The sequence below is a fragment of the Monopterus albus genome, unplaced genomic scaffold (assembly GCF_001952655.1).
Source record: "Monopterus albus unplaced genomic scaffold, M_albus_1.0 scaffold35.1, whole genome shotgun sequence".
NCBI lineage: Eukaryota > Metazoa > Chordata > Actinopteri > Synbranchiformes > Synbranchidae > Monopterus > Monopterus albus.
The window spans coordinates 1373670-1385698 of NW_018127915.1; the positions used below are offsets into that span (position 1 = coordinate 1373670).

The window sequence follows — 12029 nt, forward strand, 5'->3', positions numbered from 1 at the left end:
CATGCTTGCTCTTTCTTCCCTGCCGAACCTGTTAGGAAGGTGAGGCACAGCCGACCCTGTGGAGCTTAAGAATGAGGTCAATTTACTTAGCAAACTTTCTATTAGTTTAAACAGACCTTTGCCATATAAAAAGAAAGGTGGATTCACTTCCATGACCTTTTGCTTTCCTACTTGATGAGATTTTTCACCTTCACATGATAGCCCTACTCAGTTTTTTGCACATGAGCCTGTAGCACTCAGTGAAACAAAGTTGCATGTTCAGGTGGCTGTGGAATAAAGTGACCCATGTTTCCCATATTGCTCACCATCTCTCCGGGGCGCCTGCAGCACCGAGGCATCTGTGATGGCATGAGCCCACCTCTCAGCCTCCTGGAGGTTGGAGAGCGGGTCTTGCGCCAGCGCGACCCGAAAGCACTGCTCCACTCTCTGCCGGGCCACTCCGGTACTCATCCAGCGCCTCTTGAACGGGTAGAAGTAGGCTGTAAAGTAGGCGCCGACGTCCGCCTTGTCCGGTCCCCTGAACGCCCGGCAGCCAATGCAGTCGGCCAAGTTAAAAACCACCTTAGTCTGGTCAGGTGACGAGGAGATCCTCTGGATGGTCAGAGCGCTTTCCGTTAAGATCACCGAATACCGGACCCTGTCATTGAGCATGTCGGTGAACTCCCCGTATAACATGACCACGACTCTGTTCTGTTTGCAGGATGGGTCCGGTTCAGAGGCGTCTCTCTCCATCCCGGACGGAGAGTGCCACGCGTCCCGCAGGCCGGTGCGCGGTTGGCGGTGCGTGCGGACACTACTCCGACCAACCTGCTGTGGCACTCTGAGAGGGATAACAGCTGTCTTCCTACAGTAGTTCAGAGTCTCTCCCTAGTGACTGAAAGGGGAACGGCAGTGAAGGAGCTGGAGGAGAGAGGAGACCAACTGCTCCTCCTGATAACCAAGTTGGCTACAGCCCATCATGAACTTGTCATTTGAAAATTCAACTACAGGCTACACTGTCTTAAAATCCAGAATTTTCCATATTGTCTGAATAAACGTTACTGGCCAGAAACCTGTTGCAGGGTCCCAGGAAACCTATGTTTATCCTGCTTAAATGATAATAACATCTAAATGTTGATCATATTCCGATTTTTAAAACACATTAATTGCTTAGCATAAGTAGCCAAACTTCATCCCTGATCTAAGAAATGGTAGTTTGGAAAAACAATCCCCAATTATTGTGCAGTTTTCTGGAGCTTTCATCTCATGATGACTTTAACAACTGACCAGACTACCAAACAACATATAAACTAGTCAAAATAGTTCTTCCACCACTGAATTAAGAATCTTTTCTTGTCATTTTCTTCTGCAACTACAGTTTTCCAGGATGTTTGCAGTATCCTTATGATAACTTTTGTTGTGTTGTATGTATTCATGAACTTATTGTTACATTATTAAACAACCGCTTGACCACGCCCAACCAGCAATCACGTGGGATGTGACGTTTACAACGCATCGAAATGTTACAACGCGAGACTTCCTTTCACTGAGGGAAGAAAGCCGGGAAGGTGTGAACATGCAGACTTCATACATTGTGATGCGTTTATGTCTAAATATGAAGTCTGCAGCAGACAGCCCGTCGTGAACCAGGGATGTGGAAAGGTAACGTTAATGATTTTCTGCGTGTTTAATGTGACTTACGTGTATTGAAATCTGGAGATGGTTTCATATGAGCCGTGCTAGTCGGCTAGCTTTTAGCCCTCCATTAGCCTGGCAAACACGTGCACGAAGGAGAGTATGCTGAGCTTAAGTTAAATAGTGGTTGAGGCGGTGATTTAGTAATGTTAAGCCAGATAACACGTCAACATTAAACTGTCTGTCACGCAGAGTTGCGTGAGTAGAAGATTAAATGCTAATTTGGTTATATCGTTTCTATAAAATCATGAACGTGGCCTCCATTGGTCGTCAGCTTATGTTCCGATTTCTTTAAAGTCTTACTGACTTAATACATTTGATCATTCCAGGCAACTTTGGATGACGTGGAAGCTAACCTTCCTACCAACAAAGGTCATACAAGGTAAAAGTGGCTTAAAGTGATAGTATAATTTTTACTCCCGACTTTCTGCAGTGTACATGATGAGTTTGTTATCCCTGTCTGAAAACAATGTGGAAACCTATGGTATCTGAACTTGTGCAGACTGGTGTGTAAAGCCACATGCTGCTGATGAATGGTCACTAATCAGATGTTTTGTTGCAGGTCCCTGGTTTTCTTTCCAAGGAGGCTGCAGTGAAAAGGTATTGTACTTACAACAATGTTTGTGCCAAAGTGCCCACTGTTGAAAACTGCTGTATAGGAAGTGATAACTGATGACGAGAAGAGCTGTTAACACCTGTTGTATTTTGGTGTCTGTGCCCTGAGCACCTAATGATTCAGGTGTTTAATTTTCTCCATACAGATGTCACAGCAGTAAAGAAAGATAAGAAAAAACACGGGGCCTGCGATGATAGGAACCAGGTAAATTCAGCAAGCCTGACACTAAAGGTCAAGCCAGTGATGATACAAGTTATCCCTGTCTGAACTCAAGTGTAGACTCATGGTAACCTGAGGTTTGACCTGACCTGCAGCATGAGAACAGCATTAGATGACTGTTGGAGTTTGGTATAAAAACTGAAAATGTTTGACTTTTATTTTTGGGCAACTTTCAGATGAAGTCAGCAGGGAAATGACCACGACCCCAGTTTGGGACTGATCCAGAAGCCTTGATGCCACAGGAAAATATCAAATGCAGTAGATTGGTTTATATGCAAATTAAGAATCATGTTTGATCTAAAACGTTTAATAAAACTAAGATTGTGTATAAAAGTCATATAGGCACATTGAGGTATTAAGTATATTGACAGTAACCTGAATTTTACTGGGAACGCCCAGAACACATTGGTCAGTCTGTGATGTAGGATGATCTGTAAGATTTCTTCTTCAGGTTTTCTAGAAAGATCTGCTCTTCTAGGAGGAATTCGCGGTCCTGGGGGAAGAAAAAAAACACGAGTTACCTGGGAGAGAAATTGAAATGTTTTAGGATAATTGTTTCCAAGATGTTTCAAATGTTCATTTGCATCTATTGGCACAAATTGTGTTAAATGTGTTGAAAGGCTGATTATGGAGGAGCTACAGTATGTTATAACAACCTGTTGTGATGTAATAACAAAACTCCTGGATGAAGCTCGTACAATAAAAGCCTATGCAGTAACTACGTGAGTTAATCTGTAGTTAAGTGTGTTTAGGACTTCGCTCTTAAACAAGTAGGACATGAGTTGATCAGATGCTATCGTGACATAATGGTACGAATCAAGCTCTGGTTAACTTGCAACACACACAGTAGGTCAAGGATGGCTGCTGATTTTGTGCTCTTATGTAAATGTAACAATGTGTGTCTAAGAGATTTGTAGAGGCTGTGTCTCTAATATCTACAGCAGTAGTTTTCAACCAGTGGTCTGTGGATCCTTAACGGCCTGTGAAGACACGGCAGGTGGTCCCTGACTGTGTATTCAATGAGTTGAATTACATTACAATTGCAGTGTAATTGTGAATAATCAAATTATGCAGATAGGTAAAATTTAGAGAAGCCAATGTGATTTTCAGGATTAAAATAGTGCCAGTCTGGTCTAGCTACCCCACAACAGTGGTCCCTGGGTCACAATCAGTTGAAAACTCCTGATCTACAGCAAATGATCACATGACTACACTTTGAATACAGTGACCGACCAGAACTGGAAACTTGAAGTCAGTAGTAGTTACGATGGGACTGGGTACCTTTTCTGCAGTGTACCTCCACAGTGCCAGACTGGCCTGCAGCGCCATGGACTCAGAGCTGGCAAATGAAGTAGGAGGGGGAATATTCAGGGTTGATGCCAGCTCAGGGTTCAGCATCGCTGAGCTCAAGTCTACAGATGGAAGGACAAGGTTGTTAACGTTCATCACACTAAATGGTCTGTACTAGTCTGAGGTATGAGGTTCTAGTTTCTGTTGAACGATAGATTTTCCAAAAGGTTTCTCACCTGGTAAAATGGGTGGAATACTTTGTGGTAAACCTATAGCAGGAGTTTCCTGTTTCAGCCTTTCTGTCTCCTTCTGCAGATTTAATCCTTTTCGATCCTGTAACATAAACAGTACTTAGTGCTATGCATTTATTCCAAACAGTATATGTTGTTCATATCAACACACACACACCTGGAGGATTCGTTGTTCTTGCTGCCTCAGCCGCTCAGTTTGGATATGGATGTTTCTGAGCCGTGCCTCATGCTCAGCTTCCACACGCTTTCCCTCCCGCAACGCTCGTTCTCCTTCGTCAAACTTCTCTGCAGCAAGCTGCAAAAAAAAAACGCGGGCGTGGTCATAAGTCTAATATTATGTACTTTACTCCACTATGTGTAGAGCTGATTTACCTTGCTGAACGCCTCCACCTCCTGGGCTCGTGCTTTGAGTCTCAGGGCAGTGCTGCTTATTTTCTCTTTCTCTCTGTCTAGTTCTTCTCTTAGTCTCTCCAAAGTTTCTCGCTCCTGTGCCACAGCCATCTCCTTCTGTTTTAGCTCTGCAGTACGAAACTTTAGGTCAGCTTGTTCCTACGATAGAGTGAAAACAGTACTTATTACATTTTTGTTTGGAGCGAAACAAAATTTACTTAAGATATATGTTCTGTTACAATTAATGTCAATGAAGTCTTAGAGACACAAACATGTTTCCCAAATTTCTAATTTATAGGCTTTTTCAAATAAGAGTAGCAGGTAAGCAAGACTGTCGTAATCAATAACAAGATGCTCATCTTTCCTCCACTGTGAAGCTCACTTGTGCCAGACTCATGATGGAGCCCTCTCTCTTCTCCAGGAGACTGCTGACCTCCCGTTCAGCCCTCTCACGCCTCTGCTTCTCCTGTGTGTGGAAGTGGGCCCACTCAGCCGCCAGCTTCCTCCTCTCCTCCGCACAGTGCTGCATCACTGACTTCTGCTCCTCCAGTAATGCGCTCTGATGGAAGGAGACAGACAGAAGAAAGAGCATGTGTGAAAGCAAGATAAAGCTCGTGTCTGTTATGTGTACTGATGCAGGTGTTTGTCAGCCTCACCTTTGCTTTTTCCAGCTCCTCTCTCTCCATATTGAGTTGCATGCTAAGGGAGCGTCGCTCTTCCTCTAGGCCTCTTTGGGTTGACTCTGCTTTGGCCTGCTCCGCTGTCATCTTCCAACGCTCCTGAGGTATACAAAATAAAAAGTGGCATCTTCAGTCTTTCAGAGGAGCACATCAGTTTTAGTCTTTTCAGGTGTTTCTATGTACACACTTGTACTATGCTGTTATGTCAAAGTAAATGCTGGAATCCTAATAATACTCTGTACTCTGACCTTCTCAAGCTGTCTCTGCTGCTCATTGAGCTGAGTGTCCATCCTGGATATGATTTCCTTGAGGTACGCTCTCTCCTTCGCCGTGGCTTTCTGCTCCTCAGCCAGACGATTCTGCAATGCTGCAACATACATTTAGTAGAGGATGACCTTAACCCACTTGCAATTTGATACAACTATGCCCTCGGACAACTTGTATCTTAAGCTATTTTGTACAGTGTATGCATGTGTGTGTCTGTCTGAGGTACTTCGAAGCTGCTCGTCTCGGTGCCGTGCCCCCTGCTCCAGGCTGTGGGCTGTGTGTTCATGTGTGCTCTCCACCCGAGAGGAAAGCTCTCCCAGCCGAGAGGAGAACTGCTCCATCTGCTCAATCACCACCGCAAGTGACCTGGACAAGGGTAGATATTACAAAAATCTCTGAAATCTTGACCAAGATTGGATGGTCAATCATAAATGACTATATGTGGAAAGGTAGCAATAAAAAATCTAGACTGTCAAAATAAAATAAAAAGACTTTGCAGTTGTTTGTTTATGCCATACTTCAGTCTTTGGATCTGGTCCTCATAGTCTTTCTTCATCTCCAGGATAGATTTTCTTTATGCAGAAGTAGAAAACATACTGTGCTCATTCTGGGACTTCCTGAGTTATTCTACTGAGATATCTGGATAGTTAGGTTGAGTAAAACCCAAAGCAGGTCTTTTGACATCAGCCAGTATCCCAGGAATACCCAGGAATCTGAGTATTAATCATCAGGGTTGTCCAGATAACCCATCAAAGCTACAGAATCAAGCCCTTGATGTTAATAAGCACTAAACCGCATTATGGAATATAAAGATTAAGCTGAATGATTTGATTGGTCCAAAACATATTTGAATATTTTTGTCGATTTTGCCTGTCAAACTCTTTTGTATGTGTATTACTTTAATGATGACTTTACAGTCAGTAAATATATTGTAAGCTGTTGAACAAATGTGTTAATACAGTATTTACTGAGTCTATTGCTATATAATTGATCTGCTGCTGTAGAAAAGGCATCCTGGGTCTACCTCTGGAGATCCCTGAGTCGCTCCACCTCACGACCTCTGTCCTGCTGGGCCTGGGCCAGTTTGCGCTGGTACTGAGCCTGCAGCTCTGAAAATTCCTGCTCGGCCGATCGTGTTACTGAGGCCAGGCGTTCCATTAGGTCTTCACACTCCTGTCTCGCTCGTGTCTCCCTCTGGGTTGCTGATTCCTCGAGCAGCTTGACACGACTCCTGAATGTGCACAGGAATAAATACAGTGTGCGTTAAGCATAGAGATAGGCATACACCGCTTAAATACAGGGAATATATAGTATGTGTGTGCGTGTGAACACAGTACATTGATTTTACTGACAATCTCTGGGAATAAATTACATGTGCATGTTTTCCACGAGTTCCAAATCCTGTTTATGCCGCTGCTGGACACTCTCTAGCAACATCTGGCTCTGGTCTCGCTCAAGCTGCAGGGTCTTCACCTGGATATGACACCAGTTTCAGGCTGGAGATAGGCAGCAGTGACAAACACATTTCCCAACAGCACCATGTTAGCATTCATATACCTGCCCCTCCAGCTGGATGATGCGAGCCTGTAAAGCCTGATAATCTCCAGGTTGCTGCTCTTTGTCTTTGAGCCTCTGCAGCAACCCTGCATCCACAACACCCCCGAGACCCAGCAACTGAGTCTGCATCATCTTTTGGAAAAAGGGTCAGCAAGTCAAAAACAAACCTGTGATAAACATTAATCTGAAGGGAGAGTATGTAAGTATTTAAGTAGCTTCTTACCTGCTGTTGTAGTAGCAGCTGCTGCAGACTGTCTGCTGAAAACATCACCTATTCAGAAGATATGGAAGGGCTTATTAAGGCTTTATTAAATGATGCCCTAAATCATGACAACCTTAATATAAAAAAGCATGAATACCTGTTGCTGGACAGCAGCTGTAGTGTTTTGCATTTGCTGTGGAACAGCTGAAAGAAAACAGACATGAGTAACAATCACACTGAGGTGCTCACTTTGGCTGTTATGGATCTCATAAGAGTACAGCATGCCGTAGGAGAGCTTTCATTTGGCAGAATTTTGTGAGAATGACAGGATAACTGATTATTGAACAGGGTCAAATAGTTGAAAGGTCCTAATGTAAATGTGCAAAGTTTTCTCTGGCAGAAACGTGACTTGGAAAGATAACATTGCTTTGCTGAATTCATCATTTTATGATCACACAAACCTGAAGAGTAATCATTTGTATGGATCACCTTGCAGCTGAGTTAAATACCTTGCTTGGGCCTCTCGTTTCTAACAGGGGTGGAGTGAGCAGTGGGGCTGGCCTGTCCAAAGAATGTGGTGCTGCCCAAAACAAAAGGAGAATTTAAAAAAAGCAAAATAATGCCATGTACAAGAGATTAATGGATTTACACAACAAACATCTTACTTAGTTTCCTTGGCAGATGCGAGTGTGTCCTCTCTGCCCCCAGTAGCCTCTGAAGTGGCGTGTTTACTGAAACCAAGAGCAGGTAATAAGTCGGTGCTGAGAAACACATTTCTTCTGTCATTGTAGATGTAACTGTGTCTCCATTGTTGTGTGTGGCTTCCACAGTACCTTACAATCGACCCCAGATGCATTTCTTCCCTCAGGCCTAAAGAGTCTTCCTGCTTAGACATATTAGCCTCAGAGACCGACATATCCTGCTGAGCGCTCCCGCTAACCAGTCGTCCTCCTCCTCCTCCTCCTTCTCATCTTCTTTCTTCTGGCTTTTGGAAACCTCTGACTTGGCTTGTCTGGTGATATTAATAACATTTGGGGCTTGGGTGCCTGCTGCCATTTTTGCAGCTGCTGGGGCATGACTATCAGTCAGGGAGGATTTTCTCTCAATTAAAGGAGAGGAGGGAGCCTTTGGAGATGCTGCTGATGTCTTGGTCTCTTTGGTATCATCCTCTAAAAAGGTATTGTCATCAACTGCCTTGAGGCCTAGCCAGTCGTATGAGTTTTGATGTCGAGTGGAAGTAGGGGTGGTGGGTTTTGATTTCTTCTCTGGAGTAGAGGCACTGACATCCTCTGTGGAAAATCTGATGATAAGAAAACAAGCTACTGTTCAGTTTACCATAGCATAAAGAGCCTAGAGTAAAACACCAAGACTAACCACACACACACACCTGACAGACTGTCTGCGGGATTGGCGTCCTTCAGGTGCAGATCCAAAAGTGGGCTGATAGGATCCAAATGTGAGGTCATCTTCTAAAAGTGCTTCTGATAAATTTAAACAAAATTAGCTTCAATTCATTTTTGCTCACAGTTATGCTAAGCAGGACACCAAGGTGCTCTATTACCTTTCATACCGGAGGGCTTCTCCTGCTGCTGCTGCTGCTTCTCTTGAGGCAGAGGTCGGTCCTTCCTCTCACCTGTGGGTCGTCTCTCCAGAAGATGAGGTGAAGTCAGACCCTCCAGAATCTCTTCTACTCTAGTACGAGCTTTCTGAGGGGCCTCGCTCCTGAGATTGCACACACAGAGACAAAGGGGACAGACAAAAGACATAGCGCATGTCATGTTAGCACATAGAGAAAAACAGGGAAACTTAGACATCTTTGCAAAATCATGCAAAGTCAAGACAAAAGACAAACTTTACTCAGAACCTTGTTATGTGATTAGTTTTTAACAAAACATCATTTCGTGATAGGAGTGAAACAAAATGAGGGAAAACAAAGCTGTTACCTTTCCCTGTTGGACCAAAGCAGAGACTCTTTTTTCTTGGGATTGTTTTTATCACTGTCAAATCCGAGCGCGCCCATCAGGTCATCTTTATCATCATCAAATATAAGTTCACCTCGTTTCTTTGCTGCTTTAGCTGATAATCAAAGAACAAGCACACACATATTCCATGTCTGATGAATAAATATAAAGGAAGCATAATGAAAATTTGAAGGTTTATGTGTTTTACTTTTTAGAATAGGAGATGCTGACAAAGATTGCACAGATTTTTCGGGTTTGGTCTGCTGCATGCCAGCTTTAGATTCAGGCTTGGTTTCATCTGGAAGCAGTTCATCAAACAGGTCAGCCTGGGGGTTGTCAAGATCTGCAAAAGAAATGAGATTCTTTCCTCTTTTTGTACTGTAAAGTAGTAAAATAGGTATGCATTTTATATGGATAGACTTAAATGTTTATGATACATTTTTAAATATCACAAACAAAAAAGTACACATGTACAAATATATTATTGGGCACACAGCATATGTGAATATACTGAGTTACCAGTTTTCTACGTGAAGCTTTTTATACCAGTAGCTAGTGTTGGTGATATGATGAGAGAATTTTTTATATATTACCTTCTTCATGTATGTAAGTAGGGGTGGACAAAATATAAAACAAAACTGGATGCTTCAAACTGTGAAGGTAAATCTGGGTGGGATATCCAACAATTATCACTTTCTATATTGCGCACTGCTCCCATTCAAACTAGCCACAGATACACACAGGCCGATCCACTGACTCTACAAGTAAAAGGTCAAATGCATATCTTGTACCTTTATTGTCAGGTGTCTGATCAAATCCTTCATCATCACCACCACTGTCTGAATTAACGCAGCAGAATGAATGAAAACAGAACAAATTTAGCATTAAATTCACCGTTTTCTGGATGGGTCTACTTTTGTTCTCCTGTTGATATATATATAAAGCCTCGGAGATGGAATGGGACAAGTGGTCTCACTCACCATAGAAGGTGAACTTCTTGTAGTTCCGTGCTGTAGACGTAGAAGGTGCAGAGTTTGGCTTCAACTCTCCTGCGCTGGGTTTGTCTGAGTGAGGTGGAGAACACCCAGCTCTGTCTGATTACTGCTACTAATGTCAACTTCAAAGCCAGTAATAGTGTGAAGCCAATAATGAGAAAATAATTTATGCAAGAACACCCTGCACTGAATTACCTGCTCCCTCTGGTTTTCCATTATCTTCTAATGCAGTGAAGTCTTTCTTTGATGCTTCATTACGAAACGACTTTGTTTGTGAAGGAGCTGAACTGGGTTTTTTCTTTGATGCAAAAAGCTCTGCATCCATATCATCTATGTCCTATATGAGGATAAGCAGACAAACAGCATGCACTGCAGGTGACCCTGTGACCATGTACAGACATAACCAAACTGAATTTCATGTCTCTTTTGTTTATAATTACTTACATTTATGTTCTTCAGTATCTCATTGGGATCTGCTGCTGAATCCTTGAACAGAAAGAAAGGAACAATATGAAAATGTGTAAATAAAAAAGAGGGTGAATGTGTCCCTTATCACATCTCTGTCTACATACCTCAGTGTCCTCATCATCCACATTTATTTCCTCCTCTAGCATACTGAAGATTTTTTCTGTGGCTGATGAGCTGGAAAAGAAAAAATTCTAACTTGCAAACAAGAAGAGTTATAACCTTTTAACTAGTCATATGTTCATCTCTTCCAACTTACCGATTAAGTGGTCCACCGCGAGTTGCTTTCACCCTTACGGGACGTTCTGGTGAGTAAATTGTTAAGGAAAAATATTATCACACATGTACAGTTTGACATGTTCAAGTGTGATCATACCATAATGACCTTACCATTAAGACAAAACTGCAGAACCGAGTCACTTACTTTTCTCATCAAATATGTTGTTATGCACATCATCACCATCTCCTAAAGAACAAGGGAATACACTTTAGACAAGCTTTAACTTATTTTAGAGCATTTTATGTACATGTGCTTCATTTAGCTTATACTACCGTAGCTCTGAAATGTTGTAGCTGTTAGTTGTATGCTGTTTTTCAGTTATTCTGTATTACTAGTACTTTGTAGCATTGTGCCATGTAGTCCTTGACACTGGTATACTGTCTCTTCATCCTGGTAGAGCTATCCTCCAGACAGAGGGTGTTTATGCACTACATATTGTAGACCTGAGACAAACTGGATACATGAAGAACGAGTGTATATTGACTTTTAAGTTAATCCCTGCAAAGTTTAAATAATACAGTAAGTAAAGCTGTGCTTTGCAGATTTGAAGTAACACTGGAGGAACTTACTTTTAGATGGTTTCCCTTTTGGTATTGTAGTCTGTAAGCAACCGTGAAAAATAGTTAGTTATCTTATAGCTTGAACAGATTCATGAATCCACATAAACTCTTAACAGATCCTTATAATGCTCACAGTGGCTCCACTCACCATGATGAAATCTCTGCCGTTAGCGTTAAATGTAAGATTAGCTAGCTAGCTAGCTAGCTAGCTAAATCAGATTAGGCGTCTCCTGTCTCCATTGGTAACCACCGATATACCGCCGAGAATTCATGTGCAGGACACAATGACTTTCACGATTGCAGGACGTCAAGATGGCTACAGATATGTTAGTGCTGTTTCATGCTTTCACATAGCATCAGTCGATTTTCGTGACGTTTAGCATTTTAAAATTAGCAAGTTGATTTATTGTAGCTTAGTTGATGCTTACAGCTAAACCAATCAAACCGCTACAACGCCTGGCGTTAATGTACGGTTGCACGTTAAAACTAGGCATTGTGCATAAAATAATTTAGTCGTCTAACACAAACTTTATAAGCATAAAATACGGATAAATGTAGAATCAATGTAGCTCCTGAACGATTTATTGTAGGATACCACTGTAGCCACCGGCAAGTCGTAGCT

The 12029-nt window shown here is 42.4% G+C and overlaps 3 protein-coding genes across 3 annotated transcripts in view; all 3 read right to left on the reverse strand.

Annotated features, from left to right (window-relative positions):
- LOC109958866 (sphingosine kinase 1-like) overlaps window positions 1–1204 on the reverse strand; it is a gene marked incomplete at its 3' end in the record, with an annotated part of 19491 nt that extends 18287 nt beyond the window's left edge. Inside the window, exon 1 of the mRNA XM_020597814.1 lies at window positions 306–1204. Within this exon, the coding sequence (XP_020453470.1) occupies window positions 306–732 (427 nt within the window). The remainder of the gene's footprint in view (window positions 1–305) is intronic.
- A 1483-nt stretch (window positions 1205–2687) lies between these two features.
- Window positions 2688–8062, reverse strand: LOC109958868 (fas-binding factor 1-like). Its single transcript, XM_020597815.1, is given in 18 exon segments — window positions 2688–3002; window positions 3791–3921; window positions 4036–4132; window positions 4208–4345; window positions 4423–4599; window positions 4823–4999; window positions 5097–5219; window positions 5369–5487; window positions 5614–5780; window positions 5906–5959; window positions 6412–6618; window positions 6760–6860; window positions 6945–7076; window positions 7168–7215; window positions 7304–7350; window positions 7656–7726; window positions 7812–7877; window positions 7980–8062. Coding segments are annotated over 18 exon segments (2022 nt in total). The 3' UTR covers window positions 2688–2918.
- Window positions 8063–8067: 5 nt separating this feature from the next.
- Window positions 8068–12029, reverse strand: LOC109958869 (fas-binding factor 1 homolog; the record flags this gene model as incomplete). The annotated part of the gene is made up of 14 exons (XM_020597816.1): window positions 11556–12029; window positions 11417–11447; window positions 10992–11033; window positions 10827–10872; window positions 10675–10744; window positions 10547–10588; window positions 10298–10439; window positions 10088–10171; window positions 9899–9946; window positions 9316–9450; window positions 9090–9222; window positions 8708–8868; window positions 8534–8627; window positions 8068–8446 (listed from the first exon to the last, which is right to left on the reverse strand). Coding segments are annotated over exons 1-14 (1410 nt in total), but the record flags the coding sequence as incomplete, so codon positions are not given.